We start from the raw sequence: 15215 nt of genomic DNA, 5'->3' as shown, positions 1-15215 counted from the left end.
CCTCTCCATTCACTTGAGGTGCTAGAGGCAGATGAGTAGCAGCTCCCAAAGGGTGCTATATACTTCACAAACCACCGGCAGACAAAGGCCTTGCCACAGGAGGGAAACCAGTGACAACTAGGCTTAACTCACCTTCTATCAAAGTCTGCAATATCAGGCCATGACTGGGTAGTACTGAAATTCTCACCTTGTCAGAAGCTGTTACCGCACATGGAGGGTTAAGAAACTGCCATGGCACCTGAATATTTCCTAAAAGATTGCTTTGAAATGATTTTTAAAGTGCAGCCTGCAGAAAAGGGATCATTGTCTAGAAGTTGCAGGATTGCATCTAGGTGCACTTCAGCATCTTACTCCCATGCCCTCTGCTTCCAGTTTAAGACCTTAGCTAAGGCTAATCTTACATGGACTTAGTTAAATCACTTAAATGCATTGCTTTAATTTCTCCGTCAGTGAAACAAAGACCATATTACTGTACCACTTAACTATTTCATACCTGTAGCATAAGCTGGCGGGCCCCGAAGTGTTGGCTCATTCAGAAATTCTTGCGAGTATCATGGTAGTTGTGCAGTTGTCTAGAGCAACAGAAAATGAGCCACGTTTGGAGATGTCTGAGAACATTATCTGTTTAGCTGGCCCTGGCCATGCACTGCCCTGCACCAGTGCTTCTAAACATTGATTAAACAGGGGCTGTTCCTGTTGCTTTGGCTTGACTCATCTGCATTTATCACTTTTTGATAGATATACACACAGTGAAGCTTGTTAGGTATAGAGTATTTAATACTCAGTTGGCTTCATTGGTGACTTACAAACATGTCACCATTTTTCTTGGATTACAAAATAGCCCTGAGCTATTTATTTATTTAGAATATTGATTTAGAAATTTGAACAGACAGTAGATGTTTAAATATCTCATTTAAATAAATAAATAAAGGCCTTCAGAATGAGGTGGGAAATGCAGCCCAGCAGTAAGAAAAGCCTGGGGGATAATAAATGCAGCAGAAGAGGTTACAGACTCCCATGCTGTCGAGGACTCTTGTTTGCTTTTAGTTGTGAAAAATGCAAGTGAAAGTGTTACATTGGAGAAAGCCCAAACCCATTGGAAATGTCAGCCAGTCTTGGTGTAACACATGAGCTGATTCTTTAGGAGCTGTGTCGGTGAAAGGCAGAGAGGTCTTGGTGAGAGTCTCACAGTTGCCAGACCATCTGTCAGTTCCAATGTAATATAAATTTCTCTTTTCCTCCCCCCCCCCGCCCCCAATTTCTTATCTTTGGGGTCTGAACACTGTTGAACCAGTGCATCACCTGCCTTAGGAGAAGGACCTTGTCTGGTCTACCAGAGAAATTTTGAAATGGATAAAAATATCTGAGAAAGTACTATGTGCATTTCATAACTCTAATAATTCCACCTCTCTCCACCAGAGCAAAGGCTTGCTTGATCATTGAGCTCTTACTTAGGTTATTACAGGTTTACATGCAATGATCTGCACTGAGTCAAATCTTCCTTCCTTGCTGTCCAAGGGAGTGAGTGTCTTAAGGCCCAATGGGCTATAGCTCAATACAGGTGAGAGAGACCTAGATATGGCTCAGTGCAAAAATGGCCATGCTGGCTCCAGCAAGTGTGTGATGAATCCAGAGGCACGACCATTTGGACTGTTTCTGACTCAGAAGACGGGTTACAGCACTGGCGCAGGTTTACTTTTCCCACTGTCCTGACCAGTATGTGTTGCTCAGAAGCAGCATTGTACTGGCTTTGTAATGGGCCAGTCATTCAAAGCCACTCCAGCATCTTTATATGATACTGCTTTTCTGGTTTTAGATGTACTTAGGAGATTTTGATATGGATGCATTAAATGAAATTGTGGTCTTTTTCAGAGCTTGAAATTTTTTACATATTCTTGGATCAGCATCTGATCAGGCCTAAGTCATCCAGCAGGACAGTTTACTGCCTGATTACTGCTGGAAACTAGGCTTCTTATGTGAAGTCTACGAGGAGCAAACCCATTTCCTAAGAAAGCCTGCAGATCTGCCAGTTGCCACATATGAGAGGTCTGCCAGGTCACGTGTGAGGTACAGGACAGGTTTGACAAATGGCTGGGAAGTTTTCTTGCCCGAGCCTTCTATTTTTACCCACTGCCAGTAGTTCTTCCTGGGTATCAGATTTACCCCAACACAGAAACAGGCGTTGGACTCACCAGCTAAACCCTTAGGCCTTACAAAGTGTCCGGCTGAGGATACCACCAGACAGTGCTATGTCTGAGCACAGTCATCAATATCCAGAAGAGCCATTTTGTAAAGTTGATGAGATTTTGGAAGGGCTGATAATGGTTGTCCATCAGCCTGGTCTTTAACTCTCTGAAGGCAGAAGGAGTATGGATGTAGGAGGTTGTAGGAGAATGGTTGTAGCAGGCAGTATTCTCCTATGCTCTGGGCTTCTGTCTGCTAGGACTTGTCCGGCACTATCGTGAGCCACTAGTTTTGAGCCCCAGTGTTTCTGTTTTTCTGCATAGTGAAATCATTTGAGAAGGGAACGTATAGCCCTGTGGAAGAGAACAAGCCTTCCCTGTCCTGCCCCTTGAACACACAGCTGTCAGGTCCCTCAGTGATGTGAGGTCTTTTTTTGTAATTGTCATTCTTGGTGCTAAAGGCTTCCTCTGGCGGTACCAATGAAGTGGAAACAGAGATGGGTCTTGTCATCGGCCATGCCTACTCAGTGACTGCAATTCGGAAGCTGCCCCTTGGAGAAAGGCTCATGTTCTCTTTTAACACAGAAAAGATGTTCATGATCAGGCTGAGGAATCCCTGGGGAAAAAGAGAGTGGAATGGTGCCTGGAGTGACAAGTAAGTGCTGCAAATCCAGCATCAAGAAATGAAACTGTGATTAGGGCCACTGGATGTTAGATGCATGGTTAAAGACTGTTGAGACACAACGTCAGTCTGCAATACTTAGCGACGGTTGAGTCGTTGTGCCATCTCTTCCCAAGTATAGCATTCTCTCAACAAATGAACACATCCCGAAGGAGCCAGGAGGTTATGGCTTCCTGGACCTTAGTTTACATCATTGTTCTGGCATGCTGGAGCAGGAGTAGAAAAATAGCTTAGGATTAAGGTGATGAGTCAAGAGCATGAGGTTTGTTCCCAGCTTCACCACTGAGCTTGTCTGTGACTCAGTTTCTCATCTTAAATTGCTAGCTTCTGGGGATGGTATAAGTCTTTTATTCTTAGATAATTTAAGTGACTGGTGAAAAAATGCTGTAAAATTGCCACATTTGTGATTTCTTGAATTATTTTCTAATGAGTCTTAACGTGGGCCATGAGCTTAGCAGGCACCCCTACAGAGACAGAAATGATTGCTGGAGGAGGTGTATCACTGCCAATTTCCACACAAAAAACATTTAACTGGGATGTTATAGTTCAACATTGTGCTTTACCAGCCACCGTTAGCATTTAATAATGTAATGTTCTTAACAGCATATTAAGTTCTTAACTTCCATACTTTAGCTAGCAAAAATCTATTACTTTCAAAGAGTTTGGTTCAGGTGAAATGCAAAGAATGCGCAGAAGAGCTACTGTGTCTGGTATAACTTAAGCCCTTGTGGTTCCCCACTAGCTCTTGTCTTGGCACAGCTGCCACTCATTCCAGTGGAAGCCTTGAGGAGTCTGAGGTTGGCCTATGGTTTTTGGCCTAACAGAATTAAACTGAGAATTTCCAAATAGGTCAAGAAAATGTCTGTTATGGCAAGCAATCTCCATTCCCTCGTGCCAACCACCTTCAGCTTTATCCTCCAAGCACTTTTGGAAAGGGAGCGAGGAATCGGGGCTCTGTTTGTCTGATGTAACACATTAGGGAAGGGGCTTATGCTGTCTTCTATCATGTTGTCTGATTTAAGCATCAGACTGCTTGCATTTAGGATCCCGTGCTTCCCTGCAGTCAGTGAAAAGAGGCAGTTGCCTCCAAGGGACAATGCAGAGCACCTAAGTTATATGCTAAGCTGGCAATGAAGTGTCTGTGCAGTGCAGTGTTACTCTGGAAACTGGACAGTAGGCTCATGCTGCAGCAGTTTCTTCTCAAGGGCTCTCTGGGGAAATCTCAGACCTCAGGCCTGTTTTATTTAAGGACGCTGAAAGACAAAGAGAATACTCTGGTCTAAATGAAGTGTTCAGTAAGCTCCTGAGGAAGAAAACCAGGTTTCTTTTGAAAGGCCTTCAGGGAACGGAGTTGATCTCATATGACCTTCCAAGCCAGCTATTTAAGTGTCCTAAGGGAGGGTGTGACAAAAGAAATCAATACAGTTCTGCTCTAGTTGTGCCAATTTCACATTCGTCTCTTTTTTAGTAGATTTCAAATCAATTAATGTTTTAAAAATCCTCCTGTAAACTCCACACTTTCTTGTTGAATAACATCTGTCCTTTCAGTACTCTGATGCTACCTTTTTAAGAAGGGACCATGAGGGAATTTTATTTGCAATTTTTTTTCCAGGTGAGAGTATTTAATGTAAGTTATTAATAATCTTTGTTGTTATTTTTTCCTCCTCTTTTTTTTTTCCTTTTAGTTCTGAGGAGTGGAAGAAAGTCAGCAATTCAGAACGTAAGAGCTTGGGGCTCACTCTTGAGAATGATGGAGAGTTTTGGTGAGTGGGAATCATGTGAATGATTTGAAGATACTGGCTGTACTGAGCAATTGTCATTAATTCTGCCACTTAACAGCTTCAAAAACAACTTCCCCAAATGGACAAGATTATCCAGTCCTGGCACAAGGTCTGTTTCTTTTAAACTCTCACGGGATGACAGAGAAGAGCAGAAAAAATGGATTAAAAACTAGAACAAAATTAGTAGCTCATAGTAAATATAAGTTTCAAACACCCTCAAAATCTGTTACCTATATTTAGGACATTCACTCAGAATCCAAGACAATACATGTGGTGGTTTACATGACAGAATGCCAAGTATTGAACATGCTGTCAATCCTGTTTACTGACTGCTGTGCCTATCTGTAGGATTTCTAGGTCAACCATGGCTGACGTATCTGTAAATGCAATTGCAGCCAATGAATTTTGATATTTGTCAGTGTTTTCCAGCATGGGCACAAGAAGTGTTCATTCTCTTCATAATCTCTAGAACTCTAATAGTTCTGACTTGGCTCAAAGCTTAGATACACTGAGGCAGCCCAGCCACTTCTTCAGTAGATCATCAGTATTGATTCAAGAGTGCTGGTAGGGTTCAGTATGAAAAGTCTTCTGTTTGCTTGGCTTTGTCAGAACCGGCAACTGGAAGCCAGCTGTAGGGTTTGGTTCTGGACCTTTAATAAGTCAGGGCGTGATGGTAGTTCAGAGATACCAAGCTGTTAGAGGAGGTGAATGTTTTTTAAATGCTCTGCAGTCTAGTCTGTCACTTTAGCAGGCACAGGCTATAGCACTGCGATGGTGCTAAATAAAAGCTATGCCCAGAGTACAGAGGTTTGAGTCATGCTCAGGGACAGATGTAACAATAAGGACTGTAGTAATGAGGAGTAGACAGTGCTTTGGTTCCACGTAATCTCTTTTGCCTTTGCAAAATATATGTTATCAAATCCAGCCTGGTAGATACAACATATCCTTTAGGCTTAGGTGCTGCAACGGTACAAATCCAGAGCTGACCAAATACCCTGAGGTGGTATTTCTCTAAATTAAGTGCGAAGATAGTGTGATTGTGGCTTCACAAGTATTTCCACATGGAGAGCTTTCCAGTGAATCAGTTTGCCCTCCGGACAGCTGAGCAATGCCTCCTTTTAAATTACTGGAAGATTTTGTGTGTTATTTTGGCTCTTTGTGTATCACTGTTTATTTTTAAATAAACCATTACTTTCCTGGTATCGCATGGAATAGGATGACGTTTGAAGACTGGTGTAAGAATTTCACTGATGTGGACATCTGCCGGATTGTGAATACCTCCTACTTCAGTATCCACAAGACCTGGGAGAAGGAAATGATGCGTGGGGCTTGGGCAAAGAATTCAGAGCCCCTGCTAAATCGCTCTGGTGGATGCTTTGATAACAGTGAGACCTTCCTTCAGAATCCCCAGGTGGGAATCCCTGTATTTTGTGATGTATTGAAGTGCATCCGCTTTAGCTAGGGCTTCTGAAATACCCGCCGTATTTAGGAGTTGGCAGTGACTGCTTGACAGAAATCTCATTGCCAGTGTCTGTCCTCTGGGAATATGCTGCTTCACTGCATGTTTCAGTGATTTCTGTGAAATTTCTCAGAAGAGTTTAGATATTTGTTTAGCACTGATCATGTTTGGGGCTGATGAGTCAGAGACACCAGGGTTAGTGAAGTCCTGCCTGGACTTTTCAGTTTCCCAATTGTAGAAAGGCAGGACTCCCATCCACTTAATACCCTTAAACAGCCTGAGGATTTGGTCCACTGTATTTAGTTAGGATCCCTTTACATTAATCTAAGATTCTGAAAGTATCTAGTCTCTTCCCCAAGCTCACCCTCTCATCAGCATTACATAATTTTCCTTGCCTCAACCTACCTGGTAACTTCCAAACTATTCAGTTTATCTCTTCATCCATTCTTACTCTGTTTCTCACCTTGCTGCCCTTGTCAGTGTTGTACGTTTTCATCCCAGTGCAGGTGAATTCAGGCATAAAACTTCCATTACTGTCAATGAGATCTGGGCACTTGCTGCTTTAGTTATTACTTTGAAAACTGACCTTTCTGTTCTTTTGTAATTCACCGCTTTAGATGGTGAATACTTTAGATTAATTAAAGGTGTTCCTGTGTCTGCTTCTCTGCATCTGTATGGGAGGTTTCTGTCTGCGTCCCTCAATTTTCATAGCTGGATATTGGAGAAAAGCAGCCTTTGCTGTTCAGACTAGGAGTGAATCTCAAACTCCTTGCTCATCCCATCATCTAAGTGTAGATGGAGCAGCAGTTCTTCACTGCTCTGTCTCTGTCAGTGCATTTCCAGAGGGTGACGTTATTCAAATATTACGCTGTATGGTTCTGGATGTATTCCCAGTGCTTGTCTGGGTCTCATTTTTAAGTGTTTAGCTGCCACAGAGAACAAAATACACACGTTACGGTTGAGTGCAATGCCCGATGCAATGGAAGTTCTTTCTATTCCAGTGTTATCTCTGGGTTAGTTGATTAAAAGGCTCTTAATAGCAGCCCTGGAACACATTTAGGTTAGCTTAGGGCCATTATAAATTACTGTGGCACATACTACTATAGTCTAGAGATAATCTCTCTCTGTTCTCCCTGAGTGAAATGCCTGACACTGAGACCTCCTGTGAAGTTTATCTGTACCGAGAGGGATTGTGACACTTCCAGTCCCTTTAAAATAAGGGAATTTAAGCCAAGTATAAACGTATTCCTATAGCCACCTGCTGATTTCCAGATTGCTACCCATTAGGACAACTGAAATGTAATCAGATCAAAGATCACCATAGCTGCAAACCTCTCGTCAGACAAGAGAGCTCTCTTGCACTCTCACAGTTCCCCTTCCACACTTCCATTTGCCCTGGAACACTCTAGACTATCTGAAAAGGGATCACTGCATATGGTTCAACAGGGACAAGAATTAAAATGTGCCTTAGTAGGTGTTGCTGCATATTTACATCTCACTTTTTAGATTATCTCTGCAGAGGCTCTTTACAACCCCTAGGACTCTCTTCAGGGTCCTGTGCTTTCTTTGCTGGATTGTTGATATAGCATACAAATAAGAGTACAAAGAAGCATTGAATTCATACCCCAAAACAGCCAGCCCAGAATAGCAAGCAGTATTTCTGTAGGAGGCCAATCTGGACCGTAAATACCATGAACAACTAATGAAGCCCAGAGGCTTGGGAAGGTATTGATTTTTCTTTCGGACTCTGCTGTGCTTCAGCCAACTCTGCTAGAGGTCGGTGTTTCCTCCATGTGGGTGTGACACTGCCCAAGACAGCGAGGGTCAGGGGTGAGAAATGGGATGGTGCCTTATTCTGCAGAGCTGCTAACCACAGAGGGATGTGAAGTCATTACAGGGGATCGTTCCACAACAGTAACCAAGGCAATCTCAGTATCTACCTCAGAGCAAAGCTCAATGAGGACTTGCTTTTTAGCAGCTCTTGGAGGACCAGGGAGGGGAGAATTGAACCACTGATGACATTCCTCTCCATGCCGTCACTGAATTTTGGCTTAAATCAGAATGTGTGGTGCACATAGTACCCAGCTGTGCGCCACTGCATTTTTATGCTTTTACTTGTTTGCTTCACATTTAAAGGTCTTTGAGGATGGAAGAACACATGTCTAAACTTGGCATAATAGTGTCCTCTTCCCCTCCAGTGGTTCTGACAACACAGATTTGCCCTCTGTATGCACGAAAGAAACAAAATTTAAAGGATTCTCCAATAGTGAACGAATTTCAGTGGTTTGGGGTATAAATTCAGTGTTTAATTCTTTGTTGTATAAAGAAACACCTACCTGACCCTTTTTGTCTACTGAAACATATTTTCTTGTGAACTGGTCTGGTAGTGCTACCTAATAATATAAGCAATTCAAGTCTGATTTATTGAGATGGGAGCTGCTGCCTAAACTTGAAATAATTTCCTTTGATTGGTCTTAAACCCAAGGTGATTCAAGTTTACTTTAAACAGTTTGGATAAAAGATTTGCATGTTAAAGATGCAGGAGTCCTCCTTAGCTGTTTTTACTGGGTATTCCTAAGACTTTCAGGAAAACCGAGAAAGTGCAAAATTAGCATTCCTGTCATTCTTATATTAAATAGAAATTGTAGGTGTGGAACAAAGTTGTGGGTTTGGGGGTTTTTTTTAACTCAGATTTGGAAGTTTTCTTCATGTGCAGGCCCTATATAAAGGGCCTTAAACTTAATCTTTTGCCTTTTGCTTTCAGAGGAGATGTTCTCTTCTGCTGCCTCAACAGTTAGTTTGTAAGACTGTCTCACGCTGTCCTGTATGTGAATTACCTGTTTCAGTGTCTGATACTTTTGGTTTAAAGGCCCTTATTATTAGTATTAATTTTCAGCTGTGAATTGCTGGGAATGTGTATTATATGGAGAACTCTCCTCCTACTCCCAAATGTATTTTCATTTGCCTCCTTTGTATGCATGTATTTCCTTGGTGATGGCTTCAGCCTCAGTATCCTAAGGCATTTCTAACAGCTTACCCTCTTCTCTCTTCTACTAGTACATCTTTGATGTTAAGAAGACTGAGGACAAAGTGTTGGTCTCATTACAACAGGAGGATCGCCGCAAATACAAGAAAGAAGGGAAAGGAGACAGCATCCCAATTGGCTTTGAAATATTGAAGGTAGGCAGCCATCTGCACCCCTGGTGCAGTTTGTTCAGCAGCCCTGCTTCATCCTGGCAACGAGATCCCTGGCAGATAGAGGCATGATTATCATGGTGGGGTCTGGCTCTCCTCTCAACCTGAGCTTTGCATGTGTACTGCATACAGTCACCAGAGCTGGCATTAGACTATTTGAACTAAAATGAATTTAGTTCAGTTCAAACTCTGTTTGAACTAAAGGAACATAAGTAATTTTTTCCCTATTGCAAAAGAATTTTAAGTGCTTTTCCTACCCCAAGCTTTGAAGAGAAAAACAAAACAATATTAACGCTTGAAACATTGAGGCTTTTCTTCTCCTTCTCATTGGAGTGTCTTGCCTCCATTTCCTCAGCAAATACAGCCAAGTGAATGAGTTTGGAAAGTCTGCAGTTTTTCTTTGGCCATGTAGCTAAAAAGAGTGAAGAGTGTTTTCAAAACTGGAGTAGTGAGTAGGAAATGAGCATATGTGAAAAGCTACCAAAGGGATCCCAAACAGTAATTTAACTGCACTCCCAGTGCAACTTCAGTAAAATTAAAACATATGATCTGAAAGAATCAGAAGGAGGGAATCAAGAGAAACAGCTATGCATCTGCTTTTTCACTTGAGGATCTTATCATCTGTTGCTATAACTAGTGGGACTACACTGAGTCTATGGCCCTACCCTAAAAAATAGTCAGTTTTTAGCAGTCAATTAGAGCTGCTGACATCTGCATCACGCCTATTCATTTGACAATCACCTGTTAAGCACATACATCGAAAAGTGTCATTGTGGAAAGTAGCATAATTTAGCTTGCCTTATTCCTGCCTATATATCTAATTTGGAAAGGCATAGAAAAGAAAATCACACCTTCAGGAAAGTATCAGTGCTCTATATTTCTGTTCAATAATTTTTTTGTTTCGGAAGTGTTCTAACCTACCAGTCTCATTATCATGGCTAAAGGCCTTTGGAAGACCATGGCCTCAATTATCTGAAGACAAAAGAGAACTACCAGGAAAGAATGTAGGGCTGTCTTTGCCCGCAGCAGCTGCTTAAGAAATAGGTTTGTATTTTAACTGTGCTGTGGCAAACATCCGTTCCCTGAAGACCATGTTAATAGTTAAGCACAGCTTCAAGGCTTAAAACAAAACATAAACCATTATTCTGTAGCTTTTGTATTCAGCGAAGGGCAAGGAAAATGCAGCTGTGTGCATCTGGATTGAGAGCCTGCTATATAAGAATGGAATGCCCTCCCTACATGCTAGAGAAAGGAGGCAGATGAATCTCAGCTTCATCTAGGATGGCAGCGTAGCTCAGCGGGTGGAGTCTTTGGCATGGGCGTGCCTCTCTGAAAGTATTAAAACTCTGCAGTAGCATTGTGTCTCTGTTAGTGGATGCACGTCTTTGCCAGTGCCAAACTTTCACCTCCACTTAAGAGTATACATGTGTATAACGATGCAGTGAAGTGCAGAACAGCACTGCTTGGAAGGCTGTGTGGGCTAGTGCTTGGAGCACTGGGTTGCGTGTCAGGGCTATCTCTGCCACAGCTTCAGTGGGTGAAAAACCGTTTGGGAAACCATTTGCCTTTATTGCATGTTTTCTTTTCTGCCTGTGAAAGGCTGTGTGGTGTGCAGGGAAAATCCTGCCTGTTAGCTCTGGTACCTCTCCTTGCATTAATCCGTATACTGCTCTGTGGCTGTAGGTGGAGGATAACAGAAGCTATCGACTACACAAGCTGACCGTGCAGGAGAGAGTGGCCACATCTCCGTATATCAACACACGCACTGTGTTCTTGAGGAGGATCCTTAAGCAAGGCCGTTACATCCTTATCCCGACTACATATCATCCTGGCATCATTACAAGGTTTATCCTGAGACTCTTCACAGATGTGCCATCAAAACTCAGGTACGTTGCACTCACAGCTACCTGAGATCTTCCCTTACCCACATTGGCTGCACCTCCTTGGAAACGGTTGCCTAGTTGCCCTCAAATATCCCTGACTCACTAGCTCATATCACTCCAGATCTAGGCCCTTATGATGGTCAGGGTCACCTCCAAGAATCTCCAGATGGCTCACTAGGATTTGTCTGTGGTCAGGACTTCTTTACTTAGGAACCTAGCTGACAATTCAGTTTGGGTCTTTCAACCTTTTAGTTTGGCTTTTGTAGTTGTCTCCAGTTCTAGGTCAGAAGGCTGAGCACTAGTGCTTGCAGTTACAGTTGATACTGTTTATTTCTTTGACCATCTCCTTTGAAACCAGTGGTTGTCTGCAAGGGCAAAACTAGTGTTCTGTGAAATCAGGCCCACTGAATATTTTTCTTGCTTTGATACCATTTCCCATGATTTGAAGGGTTTTTACCCCGCCAGTTTGTTTGCCACTCAAAGGATAACAGGCATTTAGTTACCTTGCTTTGCTCTGGCTTCATTTCTTGTCTGTCATTTCTGTATCACAAACTTCCAAAACAGTAGATGAGAAAGAGCACAAGTCTTATGTTCTGAAAATGCCAGATTTCCAGAACCATTGATTGTTCACTTGACATTCGTTGCTTCAATTGCTTTTCCCATGATTTTTCAGGGAGCTGACGGCAGATAAGCCTAAAATGACATGTTGGAGTCTTCTTTGTGGCTATCCACGCAGAGTCACCCAAATCAAAATTCACTCTGCAGAGGGTTTACAGAAGCAGGACAGATCAGGCGGTAAGTGTAAAGGGAGCCTGGAAGAGAGGAAGGGGCTTCATCAGTCCTCTAAAGATGATCTGAGTTGATATGTAAGTTGATAAGTCAGAATTTACCCAAACAAACTGAAGAATTATGGGAATTTTTTCAGCATGTCGTAAAATCTGATCAAAAGGAGAGATCAGATGAATAAGGTGGTGCAAAACAGCAAAAGGTATGTGTCATCTGTGCTGGTTCAGATGGGCAGTAGTAGCCAGACCCTCCTGAGAAGCTTTTTCTGGGGATTAGTAAGAAATTCACCTTTCAGGGTTATGTGTTTTCTAAATGGAAAATATCCAGGGAGACAGCTGAATCGCACAGACTGATGTAGTGTATTACACTTACATCAGCAATGTCATTCAAGGTCTTCAGAGCACTTTGTTCTTCATTACCACAAGCTTAATAGCACTTCACAGAGGAAATCTGGTTTTTCAGACAACCATTTTCAGCTGGATAAACTAGGACAGGGAGAGCTTAAATGAATTGTACAGGACTGTGTATCTGCTTTACTAACCTGATCTCCTTCTGCGACAGCGTGACCCACCTAGTGGATGAGAGAAAGGTTGTGGATGTTGTCTACCTAGACTTTAGTAAAGGCCTTGACACTGTTTCCAACAGCATTCTCCTGCTCATGGCTTGGACAGGCGTACTCTTTGCTGGGTAAAACACTGGCTGGATGGCCTTGCCCAGAGAGTTGTGGTGAATGGAGTGAAATTCAGTTGGTGACCAGTCACAAGTGGTGTTCCCCAGGGCTCAGTTTTGGGGCCAGTTCTGTTCAATATCTTTATCAATGATCTGGATGAGGGAATCAAGTGCGCCTTCAGTAAGTTTACAGACGACACCGAGTTGGGCAGGGGTGTTGATCTCTGTGAGGGCAGGAAGGCTCTGCAGAGGGACCTGGACAGGTTGGATCGTTGGGCCAGGGCCAACTGTATTGGGTTCAACAAGGCCAAGTGCCAGGTCCTGCCCTTGGGTCACAACAACCCCAGGCAACACTACAGACCTGGGGCAGAGTGGCTGGAAAGTGCCCAGTGAAGGACCTGGAGGTGCTGGTTGGCAGCGGCTGAACATGAGCCAGCAGAGCCCAGGTGGCCAAGGAGGCCACCAGCCCCCGGGCTTGTGTCAGCACTGGTGTGGCCAGCAGGAGCCGGGCAGGGAGGGATGGGGCCCCTGTGCTCGGCACTGGTGAGGCCCCACCTCGAATGCTGGGCTCAGGTTTGGGCCCCTCGGGACAAGAAGGACCTTGAGGGGCTGGAGCGTGTCCAGAGAAGGGCAGCGGGGCTGGGGCAGGGTCTGGAGCACAAGTGTGCTGGGGGGTGGCTGGGGGAGCTGGGGGGGTTTAGCCTGGAGAAGAGGAGGCTGAGGGGAGCCCTTCTCGCTCTCTGCAGCTGCCTGAGAGGGGCTGGAGTGAGGGGGGGGTTGGTCTCTTCTCCCAGGTCACCAGTGACAGGATGAGAGGAAACAGCCTCAAGCTGCGTCAGGGGAGGTTTAGATTGGATAGTAGGAAAAATGTCTTCAGCAAAAGGGTTGTCAAGCATTGGCACAGGCTGCCCAGGGCAGTGGTGGAGTCTCTATCCCTGGAGGTATTTAAAGGATGTGCAGGCGTGGTGCTCAGGGACATCGTTTAGTGGTGGACTTGGCGGTGTTAGGTTTACAATGACTTGATGATCTCAAAGGTCTTTTCCAACCTAAATGATTCTGTGATTCTATGTTCTATACATCAAAGGAAGTGCCCTAAAGGACACTAAAATGTCTTTCTGGCACCTGTTGTTGGCAATTAATTATGAGAGTTGTCCAGTTGTCGTTTGCTTCCTCATTTTCTACTCCTGTTTTCTGTCTATCAGCCTTCATTTTCCATGACCAGTGCAGTAGAAAAAGGTAGACACATCCAGCACTGAGTGGTCAGTAGGGAGAAAGCAAAGGAGCAGAGATACTGCAGTGAAATTGGGATAGGAAACTAAAGAGATTCCTGAAATGTCTGCTGTGGTTGCTGCAACTAATTCTTCAGCTCTCTTCAGTTTAAGACATGGAGCTCAGGTGCATGAACTTCTTGTGGTAGACAAGGCATTAGACTTAGACATGTAGTACAGTTCATCTTCAGTCTCACAAAGCAGCTGTAAAATTTCTCCCATCAGCTGGCTACAGTTTTGTTCCAGTCCCCTTGTCATAGTTTTTCCTGGTACCCACTGAGTGGTGACTGAATGTACTTTTCACTATGAAAGCCACTAACAGTTAACTCCGATTGCCTCTTCAGGGGACAGGAATGCTGGAGGGAAGAGAGAAAATTGTTTCAGTTAATTTTTATTTGTACTTTTCATGAAAGACAGAGGCCACAAACATCTCAGTCAAAACAAGTGGTATGGCTCCACGTTCTCAGCAAGGCAGGATGGATGGGTGAGACTGAAGGGGCCATATGTGACAAGAGTAGCAGAGCAGTGCATTGAAAAGAGGCAGTATATCTTGTTCTTGCCCTGTGAAGGACATTTTCATTTTTAAGGGTTGGGGTTTTTTTTTTCTTTTAAAATTCCTTAAACATTTTTCTCTAACATTCCCTGTAGTAAGCTAATAAAAGTCAATTCTCCACCCTTAACATTTCACAATCCTTAGCCCAATTACAGTCTTGACAAGATCATTAAAAACAATTGCCTGCAGCTGCCAAAGACCAGGCTTCAGCTCAGTGTTGTGGGATTTGGTGCACTGAGACACAGATCCTCAGGAATATTACAGATAGGACTTACAACCAATGTGTAGTAGATATTCTAACTACAACATAGCCCAAATACCTTCAGGACTCAGTACCACCACACATGATCATGTTGAGTTGAAGCATCTTCCACTTTGATTTCAGCATCCAGTGTTGGGCTTATGATTACCCTGACAGAACTGAAGAGGTCACCTGTTGTGGGAAGAACTGTCTCTAGGCTAGGAAATGGACTCACAGATTTTCCATTTAAACCTAAGCAAAACTTCTGCTTGATTATTTTATCTGCTGAAAAAAATGCAGAATTGGGTCAAGTGATACTATTTGTGAATTAATATCAAATTCATCAAGTGGCTGAAAAAAACCCAGTCTGTCATTGTCAATTCTTTTTCTGAAGTGCTTCCATTTCCCTGTGTGGAACAACATGCCATTTTTAGATTCACCAAAAACCTGAGGGGATTTTAACACAAAACCTAAATGAATCTTATTGTCTAACTTCACCAAAAAAGTTAAAATAT

General features: G+C 43.3%; 1 protein-coding gene across 1 annotated transcript in view; it reads left to right on the top strand.

Moving 5' to 3' along the window:
- CAPN6 (calpain 6) overlaps positions 1 to 15215 on the top strand; it is a 72337-nt gene that overhangs the window by 42294 nt on the left and 14828 nt on the right. The window contains exons 7-12 of the mRNA XM_064463367.1: positions 2645 to 2838; positions 4551 to 4628; positions 5862 to 6057; positions 9163 to 9285; positions 10984 to 11186; positions 11857 to 11978. Of these exons, the coding sequence (XP_064319437.1) occupies positions 2645 to 2838; positions 4551 to 4628; positions 5862 to 6057; positions 9163 to 9285; positions 10984 to 11186; positions 11857 to 11978 (916 nt within the window). The remainder of the gene's footprint in view (positions 1 to 2644; positions 2839 to 4550; positions 4629 to 5861; positions 6058 to 9162; positions 9286 to 10983; positions 11187 to 11856; positions 11979 to 15215) is intronic.

This window comes from Phalacrocorax carbo, chromosome 11 (genome assembly GCF_963921805.1).
Source record: "Phalacrocorax carbo chromosome 11, bPhaCar2.1, whole genome shotgun sequence".
NCBI lineage: Eukaryota > Metazoa > Chordata > Aves > Suliformes > Phalacrocoracidae > Phalacrocorax > Phalacrocorax carbo.
This window is presented reverse-complemented; position numbering and strand designations above follow the sequence as displayed.